The following is a 24957-nucleotide window of genomic DNA, read 5'->3' on the forward strand; positions in this document are numbered from 1 at the left end:
GTTTATTAATATAGTGTATAAAATGTTATTAATGATTTTAAAAAGCACATAATTACTTTATTTTTCAAAACAGCACATCATGTCAACCAATAAAATAAAAAATAACTTTACAACTATTTATTATTGAATCTTACTATCTTACTCCTTACTAAGAGAAATGCAAAAGTTTAAATAAATAGACAGATGTTTGTTTGTACATATATCTCCAGAACAGCTAAACCAATCACATAATCTAGAAGGATACATAGGTTCTCATATAGTTTTTTTTTATTTCGGACGGAATCGCGGGCGACAGCAAATATTGTATAATAATTTGATTCTTCTGAAATTCTTTCTTTGTTTATATTTTAATGAGAATTTAAATCAGTTACTTTTCTAAACCACTTATTCAACAGTAAATCCGGTATTAACAGTTACATAGGACTCAATCAATAGTTATACAAATTCTTGCATTAATCAACAAAACATACAGTTGATAAATGTTCTTGAGCGATTATCTGTTATTAAATTATTCAAATTATGCAAATTTCCATTCAAGTAAGTTTCCCCTTTCATAGAGTCCCATTCAATAGTGATGAATATAATCATAAGGCGTAAACATTATGAATTGAAAAGAATATTGTTTAACTCTTATCAAACTGAGCTAAATTAGATTTTCCTGTTAGGACCATTACATCTCAATTACCACTCTATTGCGGCCAACATCCTTGGTCACGAGACTGGTCTGTAAACGCAATCTGACTAGTTGATAAATACACTCACAGTAAAAGGTATTCCTTCAACTGAACCAACAGCAAAACATTGATCTCCTGAATTACAGGCACCACTTAATACTTGGTGACAGTTCATTGTGAGGATCTATAAGTTTCTTAGCTATACTTCTTCCAACGAACAGCACAAAACTAACATTTTTTTAATAAAAAAACACATAACTAAAACAGAAAATTTCCAGCATTTTAAAATACTTTTGTGATTTGTCAGTAAGAACTAATATCACGAATATTTCACTATGACACCACACATTGAACGTGAGAGAATGACGTATTACTGCAAGAAAGAGATGGATAATGCTGCTTTTCTGCTTTCCCATTAGTTGTAGCCTTGCTTCGTGACCATACTTTATATAACTTTATCGAATGAATTTATAATTTAAAACTATTCTTCAGAAACATAAAAAAATAAATCACTTATATTTTCAGCATATTTTAGATGCCGCACTTTAGATTTCGGTAACACAAGTTAGTTTTCTAAACTATAAATTCTATAGGTGTGTCACTGAATTTAAAATAGACACAACGTAAAAAACACTTAATATACCAATCTAATTATTTTTAAATTTTACAGGTCAACTTTATTTAAGTTATATCTAAGTAAAAAATTAAGTAGGTTCTCTTGTTACTTTATCTGTGCAAATCGTTCGTTATCTGTTTTTCACACACAAGACATATCATGCCAAATGTGCCAAACGCCAACCGGAGATTGAAATTGACTTGTTTTTGTGTATTGATTAAATTATTTCGAGAATTTGAAAAACTCTTGATATCACTGACTGTTGAAAAGTAATTCAAAGTTTGTGATTTATGTGAGCAAGATTAAGTATTTAATTCAGCAGAACTTGTGTAAAGGTAAGTTTTTTATGTAAACTTGATTTCCCGTTTACACCTATAATAAAATGCATTTTGCTTGAAAGGAGATTTATAATTTTATTATAAAAATTAAAAAAATATTCCAAACTGGGTAGTCGATGTACTCTGAACATTATTCATAAAATTATTGTAAAAAAAAATTGTTCCAATTGGTATAAAAAACGTTAACAAATTATTGGTGTGATATATGATAAAAATATTCTCAACAATTAATTATTAAAAAAAAAAATGGCTCAATGAGATATTCCATTGTTAAACATATTCTTAATATGTATCCACAGTTAGAAAAGAATCATGTCAAAGAACACTATATTATTAAGTACTAATCAGTAAAAGAAAAAGCTGTTTGTATAGCGCTGTAATTTCATGACTAACTTTTCGCATTTCTCCCTGTGTTAATCATGCCATCTTAATTAATATGTAAAAAACCTCTGCCAATGGTAATATTCTTGTTAAAAAGACCGGAAATATAATTTATTTAGTACAGTCTGTTATCAAAAGTTGTGATAAATTTTAGCACAGTAAAAGGGCTCTGGTTTGCCAGACATGGAATGATTACTACATACCAGTTGGCTTATCACAATTATTTTCCGCCAATACCTACTATATTAAATTGATTTTAATTTAAATCTATTTAAAATGCAAGTACCATTGTAATGAATATTTTTACCCGAGCTATCACTTCTTGTATTATAAATAGATTTCATTTAGTAATTAATTTTAAAACTACAACATATAAAATAGATAAAACTCAAGTGATACTTATTTCAAAATAACTGGACAAATACATCACACTTTTCGGTACACCATTTATTTGGTTTACTCAAAATCATTTATAACATGTAGCTTATGTTCATGAAATATTATTTTAATTTGGTACTATAATATAGTTTTTATGCCTAATATTGTAGTTTATAAAGTACTAGCTTTTACCCGCGACTCCGTCCGCGCGGAATAAAAAATAGAAAACGGGGTAAAAATTATCCTATGTCCGTTTCCTGGTTCTAAGCTACCTGCCCACCAATTTTCAGTCAAATCGATTCAGCCGTTCTTGAGTTATAAATAGTGTAACTAACACGACTTTCTTTTATATATATAGATTTTGGTTTTGGTCACCATAACCAATAAGATTTAACCAATTTTCTTGAGTGGTTTCTGTGGTCTGTACTATCCTGTAATTAATCAAAATATTCCATCTTGTAATTTCATTTGTTTGTTATGGTCAATGACATTTTGTTGTATATAAATATGGACCTGATTGTTGATAACTATTTTATCATTAGCAAAGTAAATGTATGATAATTGCAGCTTATCTCTAATGATTCACTCATATATATTTTTATTTCCTTTGCATTCCATGAATTTATGATTTGGTTTTATTTATTTCTATTATATTAATTTTTAAAAGAAGGCTTCTGGTGAAAGGCTGTGGATTTTCATTGTTAATTAAACAAATTGTTATGAAGGGGATGTTTCTATATGAGTATGTTGGCAATGAAAACTTATATGGTGAATGAGATATGCAGAAATATTTTGATGATGGCAGTTTGTTATAGATAAGGTATCTCCAAAACGGCTTAACAGATCACAATGATATTTGGAACAGACATAAAATATATAGTCTGTGAGAACACATAGGCTACCGAGTTGTTTTAAAATCCGCGACGGAGTCGTGGGCGACAGCTAGTGTTATACACAGCACTAGTATATCTTGTGTTGTTGCTTATTGATACATCTTTTTGGTTTAAGATAACCTAAGTTATCTTTACCTGTACAAAATAATAATTTGAACAAAGAATTCGTGTATAATAGTGTTTATGGAGTAGAGGGCAAAAACGGGTTTATGATGTTTACGACCTAAATTTTGCAAATTCAATATTATTAGGGGAATGTTATGTTTTCAAATAGATGTTTTTGGATTAATTTGGAAATCAATGTGAGCTAAATTGAATCCTTATCCTGCTATTATTATAAAACTAAATGTCACTTTATTAAAATGCTATTTAATCAGAAATCTACTTTCGAATTTATTTCACAATACTAGCTGTCGACTCCGTCAATAAAATAAAAGACCTTATTAAGTAGCCTATGTGTTCTTTTAGACTATGTTCTACATCTGTGCTAAATTTTATCAACAAACAATCTTCTATCCATCTATATAAACGTTCGCATTCATAAGATATATAAATTAAATAATTTAATTTATATACCAGATTAAGAAAGGTAAAAAATTGAGAAGCTCCTTTATATAAAAAAAACAATGGATTACTCGCTACCGCGCTTATCAAAGTGCTCCCTACAGAATGCTAGGATAAACTATAAAGCGCCGCGGGGGGCCGCACTATATTTACATCGCTCTCCCAAGCTCTTCAATTAGCGCCCTCTCCCTACATCACATCCTCAGTCCATAGAAAAACTTGTTGAGTGTAGGAATTATTTGCTTACGTGTATTTACCTGTTTATAAATAGTGATATTCATTTATTTTTTTAAATGTTGAGTTGGACGTGAAATTGTTGCGATTTCAGTGTAGCTAATGTAGGGCGCTATATTGTGAAGAATTGGATGGGGAATTTCACTGAATGTAGCCGCGTAAGAGCTTATTATTAGTGTTTTTTTTTTTGCTGTTCTTAATATTTTTGCTTCCTGAATAAGACAAAGGAATAGCCAATCAGAATCATTCAGATCCGGATATTAATAATAAAATAAAATTAAATCGTCTAACAAGATCTTCTGGTTAAAGTTTTTGCTATTTTTTAAAGTAAGTTAATGTACATTTGAATAATAAATTAAAATAATTGTTGATCCAATATTTGTATATTTGTCTTTTTGTATGTATAAAATATTTCTATATAGAGATTAAAATCAAATTTGGTTTTTATAATGATGCCAAAAAGGGTCTACTTAACGTTAACCTATTTCTCGGAGCCGGATTCCCGACGGCAGCTGTAATAATCTGTCGACAGACAGTCGGGCGCCTTCCACCCCTCGTAATTGTGTCACGCCTACGTCCCATCCTTTTATACCTCGATATAGATTAGAAATATTAAAGTTTATGAAATATTCCTTCAACAACTCGTATTTCAACTTAATAAACTGTTGTAATATACTTGAGCAATGTGAACTATGAAAAACTTATATAGTTAGTCCCAATAAGTTAGGATATTAATGAACAAGTACCACTCCAGTAAATTATAAGTTGAGAAATCTACTCTAAGGGTCAAATTAAGTAATAATTAAACGACCTTGTTTAATGAATTCATAACGAATATAAACAGAAAAGTAACAGAGTACAGTATCGTTATGTCATTATTGAAATTACAAAGAGGCCTTGAATCATGTTTACAGACTTAAATCCGATAAGATTCTATAGCAGTTTGAATATTTTTAGAGCAGCGTAAACGTTAACTAGACGAAGGCCTCTTTCTGTTGAGACAAAAGGACACTTCTGCTTCTACATTGACGTGTCATGGTTTACGGTGCGTCTTGAAAATCCGCACTCAATGTGGTTCGATGGGGTTTCAATGAGTCAAGTCTCATATAAACCGGGTATCTATAGATGATTCCCTTCTCCAAAAAAACCTTAGACCTTTTGGTTTAATCGGTGATCATATTAACACAAACATTGTTGAAAATATCAACCAAAATACTTCGGTGTTAGAAAAATAAGTCGGAGCATAAACGATGACGACGTTGCCAATTACATCCAATTGGGGAATAGATGTCAAAGTTCAAAATGAACGTTAAATGTTCAAATGAAAAAATTACAAGGAAATGTTGCTTGTGAATGAATTAAACTTGGTTTCCACAGTAAGATATTTAAAAAATCAAATAAGTTATGGAACGTAAGGTCTTGAGGTTAGTCTTGTATTGATTTTTTTCATCCATTCCATTAACGTACTGTGGTGCCCAACTGTGCCCGGTTCCTTAAGGATCACATAAAAGTCCTTTTCCGTTCTCACCTCGTATACTTCTTCTACTACCTTGATATCATAGGTCGCATTATATTCTTCGTTATTAAAATATAATTACTGTGTTTTTACTGTTGCATTGTACGTTAGTATTTTTATAGAAAGTGCAACATTCATTATCGATGTATTTACATTAAAAAGGAGACTGCAATTGGAGCCGTAGTCGTATTACGAATGCGGACTCATTGAAACAATGGTTTGAGTCGAATCAATAAGCGTTCATTAACTGTTATACGTTTAGTATCCATTCGAAATTTCGATGCATTTAATTATTTTTTAATTCAGTAAAGTTTAAAATGTCAATTTTTAACGCACTTTTCTGAACTTTTCAACTGAAAGCAAAAATGCTAAACTAGAAGAATGCTAAAAACGTAGCATTTATGCATTAATTTTAATATATAGAAAAGTAAAAACAGATTTAATATGTAAAGCCTACTAGATGTAAATCCGAAAGTAGTAAGATTTTGTTTTATGCATCAAACTTTTTACTAAGAAGATGTTTTGTATAGAACGAGTAGAGCCGCATTGCAACGCGATGGAGCACCATCTCTGCATTGTAACATAGTCTACGTAAATGAATTGGCACTGTGGTTTGATGCAGAGATTTTTTATCTGCATAACACAAAGATCTCGACTTTACGGTTTAATATAAAACGATTAGATACACAAGTACCTACACAAAGTTATAATTCAAGTAATGTTGCAACACGTATTATAAAAGCTTCTTAGAGCTTATTTGCTATCTTTTGAAGCTCGTAAAAAGTTTGTTTAAGAACTAAAAGTGTTAGAGCTTTCATACCTCTTATATCTTTTAATATATAATATATTATTAAAAAAAAAAACAATGAAGGAAAAATTACAATGACTAGTTACTCATTTAATCACACTTTTACATAAAATTCGATTGAATGAAAAAGCAAAATGTTATTTTTGTAAAGCACAATTTGGTTAATTGTATTTTACCGTTGTGCGACACAATTATGTCAGAAGCGATAGTGTTAGTTAATTGCCCCTCGCACCGCCGCGCCTTCTGCCTTACCTACAGAATGTTCCAGAACTTTGAAAGGTTACAACTCCGTGAAACTCAATTTCCTAACACATTTTAGTTATTTATACAACGTAGTGCATATTTCCGAAGCATATACAAAGTAATAAATTGACAATTACGATGTACCCATGTGTGCTCTATATTTTGCTTGTAGCGTCGTTCATATGTACCCTTTTAGTAAGTAGTAAAGGGCTTTTTGTAGTAATTGAGGAGAGTGGTTTTTCTCCTATAAGAACTTTTTATTGTATCGCTAAATATATGATAGTAACTTGAAAACTGTCTCTAAAAATAAAAAAAAATACGATTAATTTTGCAGAAGGCTATCTCACTGACAAAATTTAAAAGTTGTAGACAACAGTATTCCACAACGCGTATTCGTGTAAGACATGGTAATTAGAGCAAAAATAGAATTTAAAAAAACTTATCATTCTTTTGAGATAAACAATTTAAAACACCCTTTATCTAATTAAGAAATAATGGACTTGAACTTTAATCCCTTTAATGAAAGTATAACTGGTTAAGCATACCCACTTTTAAAACAAAAGCCTGAGGTCTTCAATTTACAGGCTTTTTTTTAAAATTCCGATTGAAACCTGTGGCATAGTAAGTATTCGAGGAACTCCCTTCCCACCACCCACGGATTCGCTGACGTAGGAATATAGCGGGGTATGCGCGCGCAACGTGCCTTCGATCCGCCCGTACAGTTTGAATGAACCGGTGTCGTAAGAATACACGTCACACGAACACCGACCTTCGAAATCAACCGTCATCTCACAAGCTGAGAGGCTGGCCGAGTTATCGATACTTATCACTTACTTCATCGGTTTTAAGACAGCTTCCATTGTACAGGATTTGATATCGAAGTAACATATTTTCACTACACTTACTGTACTTGATACTTACAGCACACTCACTGATACACATTAAAAAAATTATTTTCCGTACAATGATGATGATTGACTAAACTGGTTAGGATAAGTAAAAATAATTTACAGTGATGTTTTCAGTTCTTGCACACTGAAATGATTTCCGTAGTCGTAAGCATCAATTTCATGTTCATAATTATTCATGGAACTCTAGCACACCACTGCAATGATACTTGTATTAATATATATTGTCATATCTCCATTCTCCTTTAAAACACAATAAATACCGATATCTTTTTGTGCCAGTGTTTCGCCTATGGAAACACGGTGAACGACAAGTAATAAATATGTATCCGGACACTTCGACGGGATCTGATTACATTGACAGTAAAAAAAAAACTTTGGTTTGAAAAAGGTTTTCTTCATAACATTTTATCGTCATATAATCTGTTATACTTATCCAATGACACGTATTCAAAATATACATGTTATTTTTTATTTGAAATCATAATTTAGCTCATTAAGTAACTAAAGTAATATAATTGAAACGTTTGAGAAGTTAAAAAACAATCTATTCGACTTACACATTTATTAGCAATCACTGAACATAAAATACAACATGATTCAGACTTAAGGCTTTGGTTCGCTTATCACGCTCTTAATGTAAAAACTTTAACACAGATGAGCCGGATTAATGTTTTCCTTGTCGCAAGATTTTAACCCAAGGAATTTATACTGAAACATGTCACCACATTCGACGAAAACTTTTACATCTTTTAGAAGAGATTTAACTATTTCTATGTCGTCTTTATTAAATAGTTTATCAATATCATTTACGAAAAATGACAAAAATACAAGCTCTGCTAACAACCCATTCTATTATTTAATTTCTTATTAATAAAAGCGAAGCTGTTTTTAATTATTTCATGCTATTAAAATTGCCCGACATAAAGTGTTATCAGAAGATCATTTCTTTGGGTTAGATATATTCTTATATCTACCATTAATTAAGGTTGTTCAAGTTTTTTTCGCTCACACTACACACCAAAAGGTACTTTATTAAAGACGAAGCGAGGGAGGCGTGGGCTGGTCATTATAAACAGCGAACTAGCCATTCATGCAAATTTATTTTTAGCTGGTTTCTGACAGTGCCAACCTAATATGAACCTGTTTGCTTTTATATCTACGGATATGGATTTAAAAGCCAAAGATTAGAGATAAAAAGGTGACATAATTAACAAGCGAGTGCCGACTTAATTGACAGATAGTTTGATTTGGAAAAATACTTTTAGTAGTAGATACTATTAACGGCAGGCCTCCTGCTGATGGACCGATGATCTGGTCAAGGTTGTAGGAGTATCTTGGATGCGGGTAGCATAGGAGCGATGATCGTGGAAATCTTTCGAAGAGGACCAGCAGTGCACATCATGTGGTTGAAAATAAGTAGAAGACTCTCCCGATACAGTATAATTTATAATAAAGTTTTACAAGAAAAGGTTATCTATTTAACTCTATTATATTTACAAATAGTTAGCATCTTATTTTTTAATTTTGTAAGGTCCTAAATATGAAAAGACGAAAAGCTCATTGCCTGTTTATTATTAAAAGGTGCAGCACCGTCACATTAGTACAAACGGGTTTAATTCTGAGGGTTCGTTCTGAATATAAGTCAAATGAACAACCTTTATTTAACTCTTAATAAAGGATGAGATAAACAACGTTTATAATAAGAAAGATTCTATTTCACTTCTTGAGTGCCGTAGACTAATGAAAAGCGACCCACGTCATTCCTGTGGGTGGATTCTATTAAAGCACATCGACGCCTCCACACTTTCTAGAAATTTCCCCATCTCACGTCAATATCGCATAAATATATCTAAAACTGTATGACGAATTCAATGAAATTTTACTTAACACCTTTAAAATAAATTGTACTAAAAGTTAACAGTTATTGTCTTTAAGTCTATAGTTGCCGTAAACATCTTTTTAATAATTGCAGGTTTTGCAGGTATAGAAAACAACACAATTCTATGTCATAACCCAAACATTTGTTAATCATATTTGATTATTTTCATCGTGTGCAAACCACCGAAGCATGTACTTCTCAATATAAGTCAAAGATATAGAGTTTTAAAATACATCAATACAGTTTATTTTTATAAACCAACGAGAGTCAACTCATTGTCGTCTATAACGCTGTGTAGCAGAACGCTTGCTGCATTGTATACTTTTATTGCTGTGACAAGCTCTATTGTCGCTGAAATCCACGCAATTGAACAAAGACGAGTAGCTAATTAAACAATGTTACGTTTATACTCAAAACCTTTATAAAACTTAACGAAATATCAGCAAAATCTTACATTAAGGTGGATTGACATTATCAAAGTTGCTTACGTCATTATTTCAAGACTCACTTCACTTATATACGCAATATACTATAATTCATAGATAAATACGTAGAGATCAGAAATGTTGATTTTAGGTTAATTTGCTACAGTTTGCCACTCTAAAAACTCAGTCACCAGTGAGTATTTTTTAAGAATATCTAATTATCACAAGCACAACGCTTTGTAATCTTCTAGTCTAGTTTAAAAATGTATCACGATAAATAAATATTTATTTGGTTTTATTCTACTGAGAATAGGTTAATATGGTACCAAATTGGCTTGTGTGAGTAATTTAAAAATAGTATGAGAGAAATGTGGATTGATATTGGGTTCATGTGGTGTGGGGTGAGGCTGCGCGCGCAGTGCTACGGCGTTACGGCTGTCAGTCGCGCCCGAGCTACGAGCTACGTTGCGCTACGCCGTAACCCCGTACAAACTTGAAAACCCACAACGATTAAGTGAATCGCGAGTCTAGAGCACAAAGGAACGCAATATTAAATCATAAAAGGTATTATTATCCAACTACTAATGTGCCTAAAACCTTTTCTTTTATTTGCTTAATTTATTACAGTTTAGAAAGAAAGAAATTATAATTTAGCTATTGTTGAGATCCCGTAATTTTATTATATGGTTTAAAAAAAAACATTTATGTTTAATTATGAAGTTATATATAGTGATAAGTTTAGAAATAACGGTATTTAGCATGCTATAGAAATATACGATTAATTTACAACAGTCATATTTTGGGTATGATATGAAATGTTAATGGAATATTGCATTTGATTTTGACTTCTAATGTAGTCATGTGTTTTAAAAAAAAATTACTTAGATGATTGTTTTAATACGTTCATTTATAGTATGTCTAGTGGTCACTATTATCAGATTCGTGTAGGTTTCTAAGTGGTTTCTAAAATTGGAAGCTCTTTTGGCGCTTATCCGCCCTTGGCCGATGTTATTTTTTATATTATTTCGATTTCCTACGTTTTTTAAATATTGTGCGTTAGGTGCTTTTAGCTAGTTAAAATACACCAGTCAGCGTATAAGTTTTTTTTTTTTTTCGGGAATGTGTATTGTTTTCTATTTTTATAATTTTATGATTCCTTTTTCAACCTTGCCTATATTTAACAGGTAAATATAAAAATAAATATCAATTATTAATGTTAATTAATACAGTTTTATTACTATGCACAAAAAAAGCTTATTTAAATGTCATACGCATTTCTTCTTCTACATATAAAGGTTTCAATGTGGAAATTGTAAATTAGGAGATAATCATGATAATAGGCGATGAGTCACAAAGTTTTAAATGAAATTTAATCATTGAAGTTTTAGAAAATAGTATATTTATTTGGAAAGCCACAACAATCCTGGCTATTTCAAAGCTATTTTCTGTCAAGGCGTGGTCCTTTTCGACACATTCATTCACATATGCTACCATATCTATTCATCTCTTTCCCTCTTAAGTCTATTAGAAAATATGAGATAAATGCGAGTCGCACTATCTATCGTGCATCATTAGTTTAGTCAGAAACGCTAGTGAATGGCGATTACATAACGTTACTTACGTTCGCAGCGAACCTATCGATCCGGCCTTGTGGCACAATGCCAATAACAACTTGCTCTACTCTCTTCTCCTCTAGAAGTTACACATTAATAACATTTAGAACAGAACCAGATTCCGCGCACTGAATTTAATTTCTTTGCGAAATCGAGATTCAAAGTCATTCGGAGATTACACTAATTCAACTTGGTGTAGTGCATAAGTAACTGCAGTTTACCGAGAACAGGTTTATAACCACCACCCGTACGTTTAACGTAGACAATAACTACTCGGAGGAGACGTATAGAGCTGACATTACTAAAATTACAGAAAGGACACATAAATAGATCTAAAGGTATTTCTAATCTAGGGAAGTCTAAAAAAAAATTCCACTAACAAGACCATGCAATTTAAATCTTACGTAAAAATGCTAAAAGTCCTGAACCAAATCAAAAATTCACACATAGAACGAGGAGATTCAAATAGAATTTTGTTGAAAATCGATTTAATGGTACAATGCTTTTGTAGCGTGCTGGATTGTTAGTTCAATCCGATCGATTGAAATGATATGGGCGGTTTCAATTTCAGTTAAAATAGGGTTTTAATACTTTTATTCCTTTTTTTGTGTTAGCGTATTTTAATTCGTTTAATAACAATTTTATATGTGCACTACCTATGCCATGTGGCATCAACTTAGATGACCTGAATATTAATACTTTTTGAAAAGTCCGATAGGTGACCATGTGCTGCTGTAATACGGTTATAGAATATATATGTATTTACAAATATTTTATGTATTTTAATAATGAATTGAATGACGTTTTTTTTTCTTTTTCAGAACCAAAGAAATTAGTAATAGAGTGCTTGTACAGCCATGGCTTTTGCGGGACTTAAGAAACAGATCAACAAAGCCAATCAGGTGAGTTCCACACTATTCACATCTTTCCTCGGACGTTGGTAAAATTTGTTTAGCGGTTATGTTTCCTACCCACAGGAAACAATCGTCATAAGCCGCTTACTAGCGGTTGAGCTAATCTGCTCAAGCAAATTGATTTTGTAAACATGTTTTAACTATATATGGAAATATGTTTATAAAATCATGTTATGTTTCATTTAGAGATTGTTTTGACCTTTAGATCTATTAGTATCTCAAGTATATTAACACGTATATTCACTTATTAGCTCATTAGATACTTGCTCTTCGCAAGCTTTGGCAATTACATTTTTTTTTCTGGTTAGAATAAATTGAATTTGTAATTTTGTTCTTTCCTGTTATACACGTTTTGTTTTTGTATCAATTTATGATATATGTTACCACGGTTGATTCAAAATAAATAAAAAAATTATAAACACATACTACAAAACTAGAAATAACTAATAGTCGGACATATTTTATAACTTACTTCACAAAAATACTGCTGTTTGCTAGAACTTATCTCCGGAACGGCTTAAAGAATCTTGATAAAATTTGGCACAGATGTAGAATATAGTCTGGAAAACCACATAGGGTGCTTATTAAGTTTTTTATAAATTCCGCGCCGACGGAGTCCCGGGCAACAGCTAGTATTACATAACTTTATAAATAGTGTTAGCAAATATGCAAGTGTGTATCACCCCTGTCGAGTTATATGCAAAAGCCTTCTATCGATAATTGGATCTGACTTCCTTGACAACAATATAATACAGAGCAACGCCTGGCGGATATATTCCATGGTCATTCAATAGCGTAGCCCTTTCTGAACTTACCAATTTGTGCAATAAAATCTTTATATATAAAAGAAAGTCGTGTTGGTTACACTATTTATAACTCAAGAACGGCTGAATCGATTTGACTGAAAATTGGTGGGCAGGTAGCTTAGAACCAGGAAACGGACATAGGATAATTTTTACCCCGTTTTCTATTTTTTACTCCGCGCGGACGGAGTCGCGGGTAAAAGCTAGTATTAAATATGACCAACATTGGCAAATTTGCTGTGTGCTAATTTATCGGACTAATAAAGATAGTTGTAGGTAGGGTCCTTGTCTTCTGTGTTAGTAAAATGTTCTTATTGTATTTAAGCATTTCTAAATATTTGTGTTGGGAACAAGTCCTTTTTTTTTGTTGCGGTTTAAAATGTAATGCCCGTTCTCTTACGTACTAGGCGCTAATACACAATCCGCGTGGAAATTGTTTTTAGTCCGGGCGACTCCGTCTCGTTAAATATTTAAGTGTTCTCGTTGAACTCATAGTGCCTGAATCGAGCTTCATAAAATTCTCAATACATTTTTAATATTGCAATATTTTTTTCCCTAAATCTATCTAAAAGTATATATCAATAATTCATCTTTTTCCCTGATTGACAAAGAAAATACTATTGAAATTCCGATATTGAAAGAATATTTGTATCTTTGTTACGCTTTAAAACTTTTCAGAATAATCCTTAAACAAAGGTTACTCCTGTATTTACACCGTTTTATGTCGACTCATTGTTTTCTATTAGAAGCGCCAAATTTAATTGACTCCCTAGTTATTAATAACATTTTATTACTCACTTTTCATTCATCATTTTATATTATCTTTGGAATCTGTCCGTAACAATGTCAATTTCTTTAGAATTTATTTTTATTTTCTTCATGGTCTTAGACGCACACAATATCTAAACTCTATGCAATCAATACTGAATCAACAGCCTACTAATTTGCAGTAATACGTAGAGATATTCTAAAGTTACGCTGGGACATAACATAACCATTTTGGCAATGTGTGTTTAATAATATAGAAGATATGTATTACATAGCTAAGAAGACTTGCCGAAAAGGTTGTTTTACTAAAATGGACACAAGAAGCATCGCTATTAAATCCTTCAAGAAATATGCGACTGTGACATTTTCATTTCGGACACCGTCGTTGATTTCCTCTCTCGTTGTACGGATCGCCGGCCGTAGCGCAATATCCGAGCTCTAACAACGTGATCAATAACACTGCGAATAATGATATTCTCGGCTAAATCGCCCTCCCCCCTTATCTGTGATGGGGATGAAATGAGAGGGCCGCGACCCTGACCCATTCCGCGTCCTATATAGCTGATGTGCCCCAATTATAACGCCCTTCAAACACATCCCAATAGTCCTTCGTTTCATAACCTTACCGTATTCTCATTGTATTTGTCATCAGAAAGATTTTCTTTTTAAATACAAACATAATATACTGATTTTAAAGTAACTAAAAAAAAAGCTCTCATCGGTTCGTCACTGATACAAGTTACGTCTACGAGTAGCTGTTTCATAATTAGGTGTAAAATTTATGTGAATTAATTTGACAAAAATGTATACTTATCTTAATTTGCAGATTTCTGATTATCAAATTTAAAATAGCATATTTTTTGAATAATATATACTTCGATTATTTATAAATAAAGAGAGTGTTTTAATGTTGACGTACTTATTTTATGTGTATTCAACACTTTATGCGAGCGCTCGGCCAAGGCTAGGCCTCGACCCGAGCTTTTGTACATAACCGGCCGATCCGATACTTCACTTCCTTTGTATGAAATCGTGCCAAACTAAATGCGACGTGCAGGTTTTTATTACGAACGACCACTGTTGTTAACTAATTGTTTAAAGGCACTGTGTAGAGAATACTTATAAAGAAATCTTTTTTTATTAAAGCGACGACGATATGTTATATACAAATTTTTTGTTAGTGGAAACACATGATAAAGTTTTACTAACTGTACATCGCCAATTATCTAATAACTTCTCCTTTATTTCAGTATGTCACAGAGAAAATGGGAGGTGCCGAAGGCACAAAACTGGACTTGGATTTCGTGGAAATGGAAAGAGTACGTATAGTTGTATCAATAATCTTACTAATATTATATTTGTGAATGTTTAGACGGATGGACGGATTGATGTTTGTTAGAAGGTGTATACAGAACGGCTGGATGGAACTCGCTGGAGTTTGGCATTGATGTAGAACATTGTCTGGAAGAACACATTGTAGTTTTGTGACAGTATTTACTTGATAACTATAATTTCATAGTAAATGACCTACTAAGTTGAACCGTATTTATATTTATTATTCATAAGTACGAGTAAGTAATGGATAAACCTCGTTCTTTTACAGTTTTTTTAGCAGTTACTTCCAACAAAAGCACCGTATAGTGAATAAAAATATAAAATTCTGTTATTTGAATAAAGTATAATGCAAATAAAATGTCATATTTATGGAGCTAGACGGTGAATTTCTTGGCTTATATTTTCTGTAAAACTTACGGCTTCTACGAGGATCCTAAGTGTCCCAACGGTGCTGAGAATACTTTAATGTGACCTGTTTTTCAAAGACGTACGCTAAAAGTGTTTCCACAGCTTTTATCCCTGATGAAAATGTAAAATTGTTAATGCATACAAAAATAGACTAGTATTTACTCTCTAGATTTAACATTGTTTGTTCATATAACATGTTTAACATTGTTTGTTTATATAAAGTGAATTCCTAGTCGTCTCTGAATACTAAAAATATTGCCAGTATTTATTATTGGTAAATAAATTAGAAGATTAAAAATAAACATACTTTATTATACCTTTTAGAGATCAAAATAACGTACACGAAAAGAAAATATAAAATCGAATCAAATTTAAAACAGATTGTAAATATCTAATACAAATTGTACGTTTACGAGATAGGCTTTTTAGGCTATTCTATAAATAAACTTATGAATGTTATTTATAAAAGAAGCCAGAGCCCTTCAAGTTGATTTAACAAGGCAATATAAAATAAAGCCCTATAATATAAGCATTACACCCCAAACATTTAATACATACCATATCTATATTTTGAAGAGCTGATAGATAATAAGTTACGACTACGGACTACTGATGTTACGGTCATGGGCTCGAATCCCGCTACTCGACTATAGAGCATAGAGCATAAAGTTACAAGCTTATTTTCAATAAATCATAAATACAGTTATTTCTAATGTTATCAATATTATCGGTGCGAAAAAGTTTGGATGGACGGATGGATGTTTGTTAGAAGGTATCTTTAGAACGGCTAGAACGATCTCGTTGAAATTTGGCATAGATGTATTCCATAGTCTGAAAGAACATACTTACTAAGTTTCTTTTACAATTTCGCGGAGACGGAGTCGCGGGCGACAACTCGTATACCATCTTTAAAAATTACTATTTACTCTCTCTTCTTTCTTAATAGAAAACAGACGTAACATGCGAGCTAGTAGAAGAGCTACAGACGAAAACGAAAGAATTCCTCCAGCCGAACCCCACGGCGCGAGCGAAGATGGCAGCTGTGAAAGGCATCAGCAAACTTAGCGGCCAAGCTAAGAGCAACACCTACCCGCAACCAGAGGGTGTGCTCGGCGACTGCATGCTGCTCTACGGGAAGAAACTGGGAGAAGATACTGTTTTCTGTAAGTTCTTTATACCGATCACAATATATCACTAACAGAAACTTACAATGGTAATTTATAAATACTCGAGAACGCATACGAGATCATAAAAAAGTACTTAGTTTAATATTTTATTGCAGCACAATGCCTTATAGAGATGGGCGAGGCGCTAAAGCAAATGGCAGACGTGAAATATTCCCTCGACGATAATATCAAGCAGAGCTTCCTCGAGCCTCTACATCATTTACAGACCAAAGATCTCAAAGAAGTTATGGTATGTCTCACTGGATAATCATATTTTGTAAAAAAATTTATTTAATATTTAGTGAGACATTATTGATACTAACTAAAATCAGTCCAAGCCATCGAGTAGACCTACTACTTACGGACCCTTCGAGGGCCCTTTGTAGTCGATCCCTAGATTTGCGATACGTGACGCGAGTCGTTTTGCTTATTTATCTATTGCAGCATATAACCACTTACCTATTTAATTGAAATTTTATGTTAACTCATACGTTCTAAATATGTTTATTATATAATACATAATAGTTTATTTGTTCGTTGTAGCATCACCGGAAGAAACTGCAAGGCCGTCGGCTTGACTTCGACTGCAAACGCCGCAGACAGGCTAAAGGTGATTATTTCATGTCAATATGTCCACATTACAATCGAAAAACATTTTTCTTTACTTGTTTTTTTATATAATAATAATTAAGATTCTATGTAACTTTGTAGATTTGCTATTTTTTTTTAATAATACGATTTTATAAAACTCCCAGTCTTTTTTGAATTATTAAATTTGATGTTTTAATAATGCGTCATCTGTTTTGTAAATTTATTAAAAACGTGTTTCATAGTATTGTTCGTAATTTAACGTTCTCTTTTATTTCATTATATCAAGGATCAGGTAGGGTCAGCCCTTATATGAGTCCCGGTGGCGGAATGCCAAGGCAGGGTATGTAGGAGTGGCAGTAGATACAATGCTAGATATAAACGAACTAATTACAATACTCAAATAACATTAATACTGTGCTCTATATGTAACGCCTGTTTCTTCCATATTCCTGACCTGCGTCCACGCCGATTCCATTCTACGCCTTTGTGTGCCTGGTTTTGTTTTCAACATTTGGTCTGTATTTTTTTTTTGGTCTTTTATTTTCTTTTTATTGCTAATTTCATAATTTAACCTTTACGTTATTGTTTTGTTTGTAATTTATTCTTAAGTTATTTTATATTTTTTTCGTTTTTGTTTTATTTTGTTTTATTTGTAATGTTTGTGTGAGCCTCTTGCCGCGATGTTGTTTGTTGCGTGCGTACATCAGGTGCTCACATTGCAGACGAGGAGATTCGACAGGCCGAGGAGAAGTTCGCAGAGTCGCTGCAACTTGCTCAAATTGGCATGTTCAATTTACTTGATAATGATGTAAGTTAAATAATCTGATGCCTAGTAAAATGTTTATTCGCTTTAAGTTACATGACTGTAGCGTGTATTGACACAATAGGTGGAGCAAGTGGCGCAGCTTAGTTTCTTTGCGGAGGGCCTTCTGGAGTACCACCAACAGTGCACGGAGATACTAAAAGGGCTCGTGTCCACTCTCATGGAAAAGTAAGTGTGAATTGCGCAATTTTTCCTTATAGGATAGAATTTTGTTAATAGATTTAGCCTCACGTTTTGGTCTATTGTAGAATAACAAAATTAACAATTCATTATAGGTTATTGTACATTGCAACATATTAACTTGTAGGAAAGAGGAAGCGGTTAACCGTCCGAAGATGGAGTTCGTGCCGAAGACGCTGGCCGACCTTCACATCGAGGGCGTGCACGATCTAAATAATGGTAGGCGGTACGGTTCCACGCAGAGTCTGTCCCGGCCCCGCAACCACATCCCACCCTCCTCCTCCGTCGGCGACCTCAGCGTCGACCCCCTCCGGGCCTGGGACCTGCCCCGTCCCGAGCCCAGGCCCGAGCAAAGGTCAATGTCCAGACCCGCCCTAGGATTCAGACCTCATCCGGCGCCCCGGCAATACAACGGCAAAGATCCGTGGACAGGTGAATTATTCATTTTATTTGCTGTTTATTGTTCTTTTTGTTTTTTTTTTTTTTGACTTTGGAAACGTTTTCGTTTTACGGGGAAGGGTTGTTTAGAGGTATTTTGGAACATTGAAATAAGTAAATTTGAACTTTAACTGTAAATTTACACGAGGCTATTTAGATATTTATTATATTGAACTCATTTACTTTTCTCTGTCTTAGATAATTTATGAAATTAGTTTAGATCTGGTAATAATTACACCAAACTAACATGAACATAGTTTTACCATACGATAAAGAACCGCCAATAATAAATTGTAAATGTAATTCTTGAGACAAAAAAGTAATACTTTTTAATTTCTATTTTATTCGTAGCCTTGTATAAATTTAGATTTTTGTTTTAACTTTGATATCCAAAGTCAAATACTTTATGTTGTCTATTGATCGCTGGGAAATATGACACGCTTATTGACGGTGTCTTCGCACTGCTGGCGGCTTGGTGAAGGTACACCTTGACACACGTGGCTTCTAAGCCACATCACTTGCATCTTACTGAATCACAAAAAATCTTCAGTCACTAAAAAAGTACATAACTAAACTACTAGATTCATATACTAAATTGTCTCCTAACAATACTTCTAACACATCACAGAATAGAAATAAACTAAATAGTTATGGTATTTCAGACTTGTGTACAATTTATCTTTTCTTGGATTTTAAAAAAAATCTTAGTTTTTTTTTTGGCTTTTTTTAATCAACGAATCACGACTGTATTGCGTGTCGCCGGAGTAGTTAGATACTGTTTCAGGTACGTCTCCAGAAAACTTTATACATTCCCGTATCCCTTTCCCACCCTTTCACGTCCTTTCCCTCGACTTAGATTAAGGTTTTATTTATCTGTGTAACAATGCGAAAAGGAGGATTTTTTCAATTTTAAACCATTTTGAAGAAAATCCTTTCTTTTCGCATTATCAATGTCTGTTTATAATAGTCGAAAAGAAAATTAATAAATGTTGTAGTTCGATTCCTTGGAAAGTGTAGCCTTTCGTTGGTGTATCTTCCGTCTGTTTCTAAAATTTTTCTGTCTCAGTTGAACACTGAAACAGCAGTAACATTCACAAAATATAACGTACACAAAATGGTCTATAAAAACAACTTACGAACGTAGTGTAGCTAGCTTAGGTCATAATGGGATATTTGTATGGTAAACTGAGGCTGGAATGTTTATTTATTTACGTCGTGGAGAAGGGGGCTCGCACGCCGGCTCCCCCGACCACAAGCCGCCATCAAACCTCGAGCTCTTCCCGGCTGCCGGCAACGCGCCTCGCTCCAATCAGGGTAACACACATACAAACATGCATACATAGTCCGTACATACATATTAAAAAACTACACCTACGATTAAGTTGCTATTCTACTAAATAACAGTTACAATTTTTCGTGAATTTTACTAATACATATAAAGTACATACATGCATACAAACACATACGCACGCAGACATTTAAAAATATTTCGTTTAAGCTACGTGTAAAGTCAAATAGAATTTCTAGTAAATACATATTTCCACTTAAATAATTTTACAATAATTATTTGCAGAAGTCGTAGAAAATAATATTTTATTGGTCGTTGGTCGTCTTTTTTAGCTTATCAGTTTTCGTTTTACATGGATTTTGATAGGTAAATTACATTGTTTATGAATAACATATTGATTCGTAAGCTATTTAAAAATAGGAATTAAAGTTTATATACTCTTAGATATGCGATAAAAAAAATCCACTTTAAAACATTTACTAATAAGAAATATGTAAGAGTCATTTTATTTTTACACGTCATAATTATACTTTACTCAAAGAATTCATAAAATACATTAACTAGTTTTCTTTCATCTTCTCTTTACGCTATTTTAATTTCGTGTTTTGGCTTTCATTATATCTCTGCGCTATGACGTATATTAGGTTATAATTACTAAACGTCTTGTTACAATGTTACAATGCATGTCCAACATATATCATGGGAAATTAATATACGTTTCCGTTGATTAATGTAGAGCGCATTCATCATTTAATGCATCGTTAATGTTGTTCATGTAACATTTCATTTAATTATTTATTTCGGAATATTAATTTTAACATGTGCGATCGGTTTGTGATTTCAAATAAAAAACTAAATATGATTTTATTTGCTTAAGCAGAGATGTTGGCTTTTCGTTACGCTTCTAGATATCTAGATTAAAGTGTTATTTGTTTGGAATTGAGGCTTGTTTATGAGTACTTTGGGTCCATCTTAGTTTGTGATGTTGCCATTAAATTCAATCATAAACTCTCATGGGGTATTAAAATTGCTATAGAGCATGTTATTTGTTGTTTCCTTTTTTAATTTAATTCCAAAAGTAATTGGCATTTTGCTATCTGATAAACCTATTTAGTAAAATTTTTTTAAGATAAATTTTACTTTGGTAATTTCAAAACGCGATTTGGTAACACATTTGCAAGATAATTTTTAATATCTTTGGTATCAAATAAACAAATTAACTGAAAACCTTTTTACTTTGTTTTCGGTTCGTGTATGCAAAATGCCTATTACTTTTGAAGTTCGACGGTTATAAATCTAACGGAATAATTATAAAATGAGTTAATGCCTCAGCATCGCCGCTACCGTCGCCGGTTAAGTCTCCCGCACGGACGCCCATGGCACCAGCTAAGGGCCCCTGCTGCACGGCACTCTACGACTTCGAACCAGAAAACCCTGGAGAGCTGGGATTCAAGGTAACTCTTTGCCTAATCTAGATTAACCGTACCCCTATGACACCGAAGAAAAGTCTAATTGCTCAGTCTTTGAAATCATTCAATACGATTAGACAATAAAACGGATATTTCATACTCGAGCTAAAAAATAATCTACAGAAATAAGGATTTTAATTTAAGTCAAATATTGCATACGGCAAAACAAACTACCATCGTCATAAGTTAGTCGCCCTACTCTTTGCACCTTTAAAATTCAACGTCATTATATTATAATTTAGAAAGAGAACAGAAATAAATCCAAGTTTGATGTAACACTTCAGGAAAACGACGTGATCACGTTGATAAGCAAAGTGGACGAGAACTGGTTCGAGGGCTCTGTCAACGGCAAGACGGGCTACTTCCCCATCAGCTACGTACAAGTCACCGTGCCGTTGCCAAACATGTAAACACACACAAAGACACACCAAATATTCATTCCACTATTGTCAATGACTACCGCTTGAGATTTCACTGCGCAATTTGTGTTTTGCCTATCTCAAAAATCACTATGTAGTTCATATACGGAGTTCTATTTTAAAAATCACGTATTAAATTCATTATAATAAAATTTTAACATTTAAAAAGATTTTTGAAAATAGTTAAATCTTCGTTAGCCTGAAACATAGGTAGTATTGTTGTTTGTATTGATGTTTAAATAGTATCCATATATTTATGAATCAGTATTAAAATGACAAATAACTACTATCCGTCACTCAAAGCTCAATATCTATAATTAGTATAGTCATTTAACTGAAATATCCCGAGTAGTAAAAAATCTGTAGACACTTGTCTTCCCTACAGTGGTTTTCCATTCATATTAAAAACAGTTCATCTTGGACTATATTTATACTATTTTAAATACCTACAAAATAAATATAATAATGACACGATACCAAAGTGTCGATGGTCAATATTGTAATTTATCCACAGCAAGAATAATAAAATCGATATTTTTTCTCGCAAAAGTCCTAAAATAGTATATTATACAAATAAAACTAAATTGAAATTTTTTCAATAAACTAATTGAAAGCTTAACTTAAGCGTAGTTCGGTTTAAATACCGACTATTTTTGGCCCTTTCGAGGCCCCTCCTCAGTGTAATGAGGTTAGACGACGACGTTAGCCCTGCTACGATGGGCCTGTAACTAGTCGGTGCGCCGAACTGCGTATAAGTTAAACAGATTTTTTTTATGTGAATTTAACTATGATTGATGAAGTACGTGATTTATTTACTAATTGATTATAAATTTTTACCTTTGAATTGGGTTAGATTAAAATTATAAATTTTTACCTTTGAATTGGGTTAGATTAAAATTATAAATATAACTTCTACGGCAAAACAACAGCAAAGGCAGAAAGTAAATGCGCAAAATGTCTGAAAAAAAATTACTGCATGTGGTATTTATTGATTTGTCAGCATTATTTTTAATGGTGACAATACATTTAATTCGTATTTTTTTTCTTTTACAATATTTTATTGTAACATTTGGTTTTATCCTGCCACCAAAAAATATTGATTAGAATGTTTATTAGACGTGTATTCTTTAATTTTAATGATTATAATAGAATCTTGTTCCCGTGTTTGTTTTAGTATTACGAAGTAACTAGTTTGTATGAGATTAGAATTTATAGTTATATCTTTGCGGGTATTTATATGAAATGTATACAACGTAATGATATATTTATCAAGAGAAGGAGATGTGAGTTGTTAAATCTTGCCAGAATTCATGGCGTATTACTGTTTGATGTGTATTATTGGAAATATGTAATTTAAAAATCATTGTGATAAATCAAATATAATGATTTAGATGCGTTTTTTGTATCTCATCGTCATTGTATGTGTATTTTATACATATACTACAGTTATTGGGGTTGCTAACATTATTTTAATGTACATTTCATACATTTCTAAGTTAAATTTAATATAAATATCAACTCTAACATGTGACATTGCATTGACGTTCAATACTTTTGCCAATTAACATTTATGGACCCCATTTTACCATTTCTGGCATACAAAAGACAATACCTAGATCTAATGTTAGGTGTATTATGTAAGTTCATATAGTAATCGTTCTATCTTCAAGTGTCTATTTAATGTAAGTATTTGAGCAAATAAATACATTTTTCGATATTATAAGAATATTTCAATGTTATACGTGTTTGGAATGTGCATACGGCGGCGAGCGGTCATTGCTTTCTTTACAAATAAAATAATATTTAACCAGACGCTCAGTTCTTCGAACGCTATCCTTCCATAAATTGGGCTTACTTGTTGTTGTAATAAATAATGTAATGACTCTTAAACATTCTCTAGCTGGTTGGCGGTTGAAAGTAATATTTTTCTCGGTGTCGTTTTGTAAAGATTTTAGCATTGATTCGAAGCTAATTTGGTGTCGGATTTTTCTAGAATCTAAATCCTTGATTAACGATATATTTTTCTAAGTGAGCAGTGTTGCCACTATCAACTACTATATTGACAAACAGCAATTTGTTATTTGTCCAACAATCTTTTTTTATTCAATATTAAACTAATTATTCTGGTATCAAGTTTTTTAAGAGATATATTTAAACGACACCAAGTTTTAGCCTCGATGACTGTTGCTGCGAGTCGAATATGTAATGTAAAATAAAGATTTGTTATATGTATTCTTGTTCATGTTACTGTAATCTTACTATAATTAAATAGATGGACTTGACGATTTATGAGGTGTATGTAATACAATTTATTGATTTGTATTAAAAATTTTATCCTGAACTTTTGCTCGTTTCGCCTCCCAATAAAAATGTTAACAATTCTAGTTTTGTTTTATTGAAATGTATAATCAGATACATTATTAATAAGTTAATTCTTTCAATTAAGAGTGTCATGCCTTCTTACCATTTTTGGACAACAAGTTGCCACCTGATATATTTAGAATATTGAGCGGCTGCTATACAGGTGGTGTTGCCTCCTTTTAATGAACTATGGATTGGGTAAATAAAACGAATATTTCCTTTGTAGACACACCCTCCTCTCCTTGCCTTTCGTTCTTAAGTAAATATAACGGGAAGGGTGTAGGACAAGAATTCAAGTTCTAGCATCTCACAGATCAGACGAAACGCAGATTACTCTACTTCATGCCTATCTTCTGTGCGGTTGTTGAATTTCACTGGTGAGGCCGAACCATTAGACAATAATTTATTAACAATATATAGATAAAATTAATCAAATGAGAATGACTAGAAAAAATTATACACTCCTTGGCTATCAATTTTCAGTTGTTAGGTGCTGGATCACTGCACCGCCGTAAACTATA

The 24957-nt window shown here is 32.5% G+C and overlaps 2 protein-coding genes across 9 annotated transcripts in view; one reads left to right on the plus strand and one right to left on the minus strand.

Annotated features, from left to right (window-relative positions):
- LOC106709972 (dmX-like protein 2) overlaps nucleotides 1-1012 on the minus strand; it is a 35432-nt gene extending 34420 nt beyond the window's left edge. The window contains exon 1 of the mRNA XM_045682926.1: nucleotides 763-1012. Within this exon, the coding sequence (XP_045538882.1) occupies nucleotides 763-849 (87 nt within the window). The 5' untranslated portion in view covers nucleotides 850-1012. The remainder of the gene's footprint in view (nucleotides 1-762) is intronic.
- Nucleotides 1013-1445: 433 nt separating this feature from the next.
- Nucleotides 1446-22198, plus strand: LOC106709994 (endophilin-A). 8 transcript variants are annotated; one of them, XM_014501930.2, is made up of 13 exons: nucleotides 1446-1625; nucleotides 12295-12375; nucleotides 15209-15277; nucleotides 16648-16864; nucleotides 16984-17117; nucleotides 17411-17477; nucleotides 17745-17798; nucleotides 18181-18266; nucleotides 18346-18449; nucleotides 18589-18680; nucleotides 20121-20213; nucleotides 21520-21641; nucleotides 21941-22198. In XM_014501930.2, the coding sequence occupies exons 2-13, from the start codon at nucleotides 12331-12333 to the stop codon at nucleotides 22064-22066; spliced, it is 1209 nt and encodes a 402-aa protein (XP_014357416.2). In that variant the 5' UTR covers nucleotides 1446-1625; nucleotides 12295-12330; the 3' UTR covers nucleotides 22067-22198. The 8 variants fall into 8 exon arrangements, with proteins under 8 accessions (XP_014357416.2, XP_014357410.1, XP_014357417.1 ...); XM_014501924.2 differs by lacking the exon at nucleotides 20121-20213 and having other exon boundaries at nucleotides 18589-18893; XM_014501931.2 differs by lacking the exon at nucleotides 20121-20213.
- The last annotated feature ends 2759 nt before the right edge of the window (nucleotides 22199-24957 follow it).

The sequence above is a fragment of the Papilio machaon genome, chromosome 20 (genome assembly GCF_912999745.1).
Source record: "Papilio machaon chromosome 20, ilPapMach1.1, whole genome shotgun sequence".
In the NCBI taxonomy this organism is placed as follows: Eukaryota; Metazoa; Arthropoda; class Insecta; order Lepidoptera; family Papilionidae; genus Papilio; species Papilio machaon.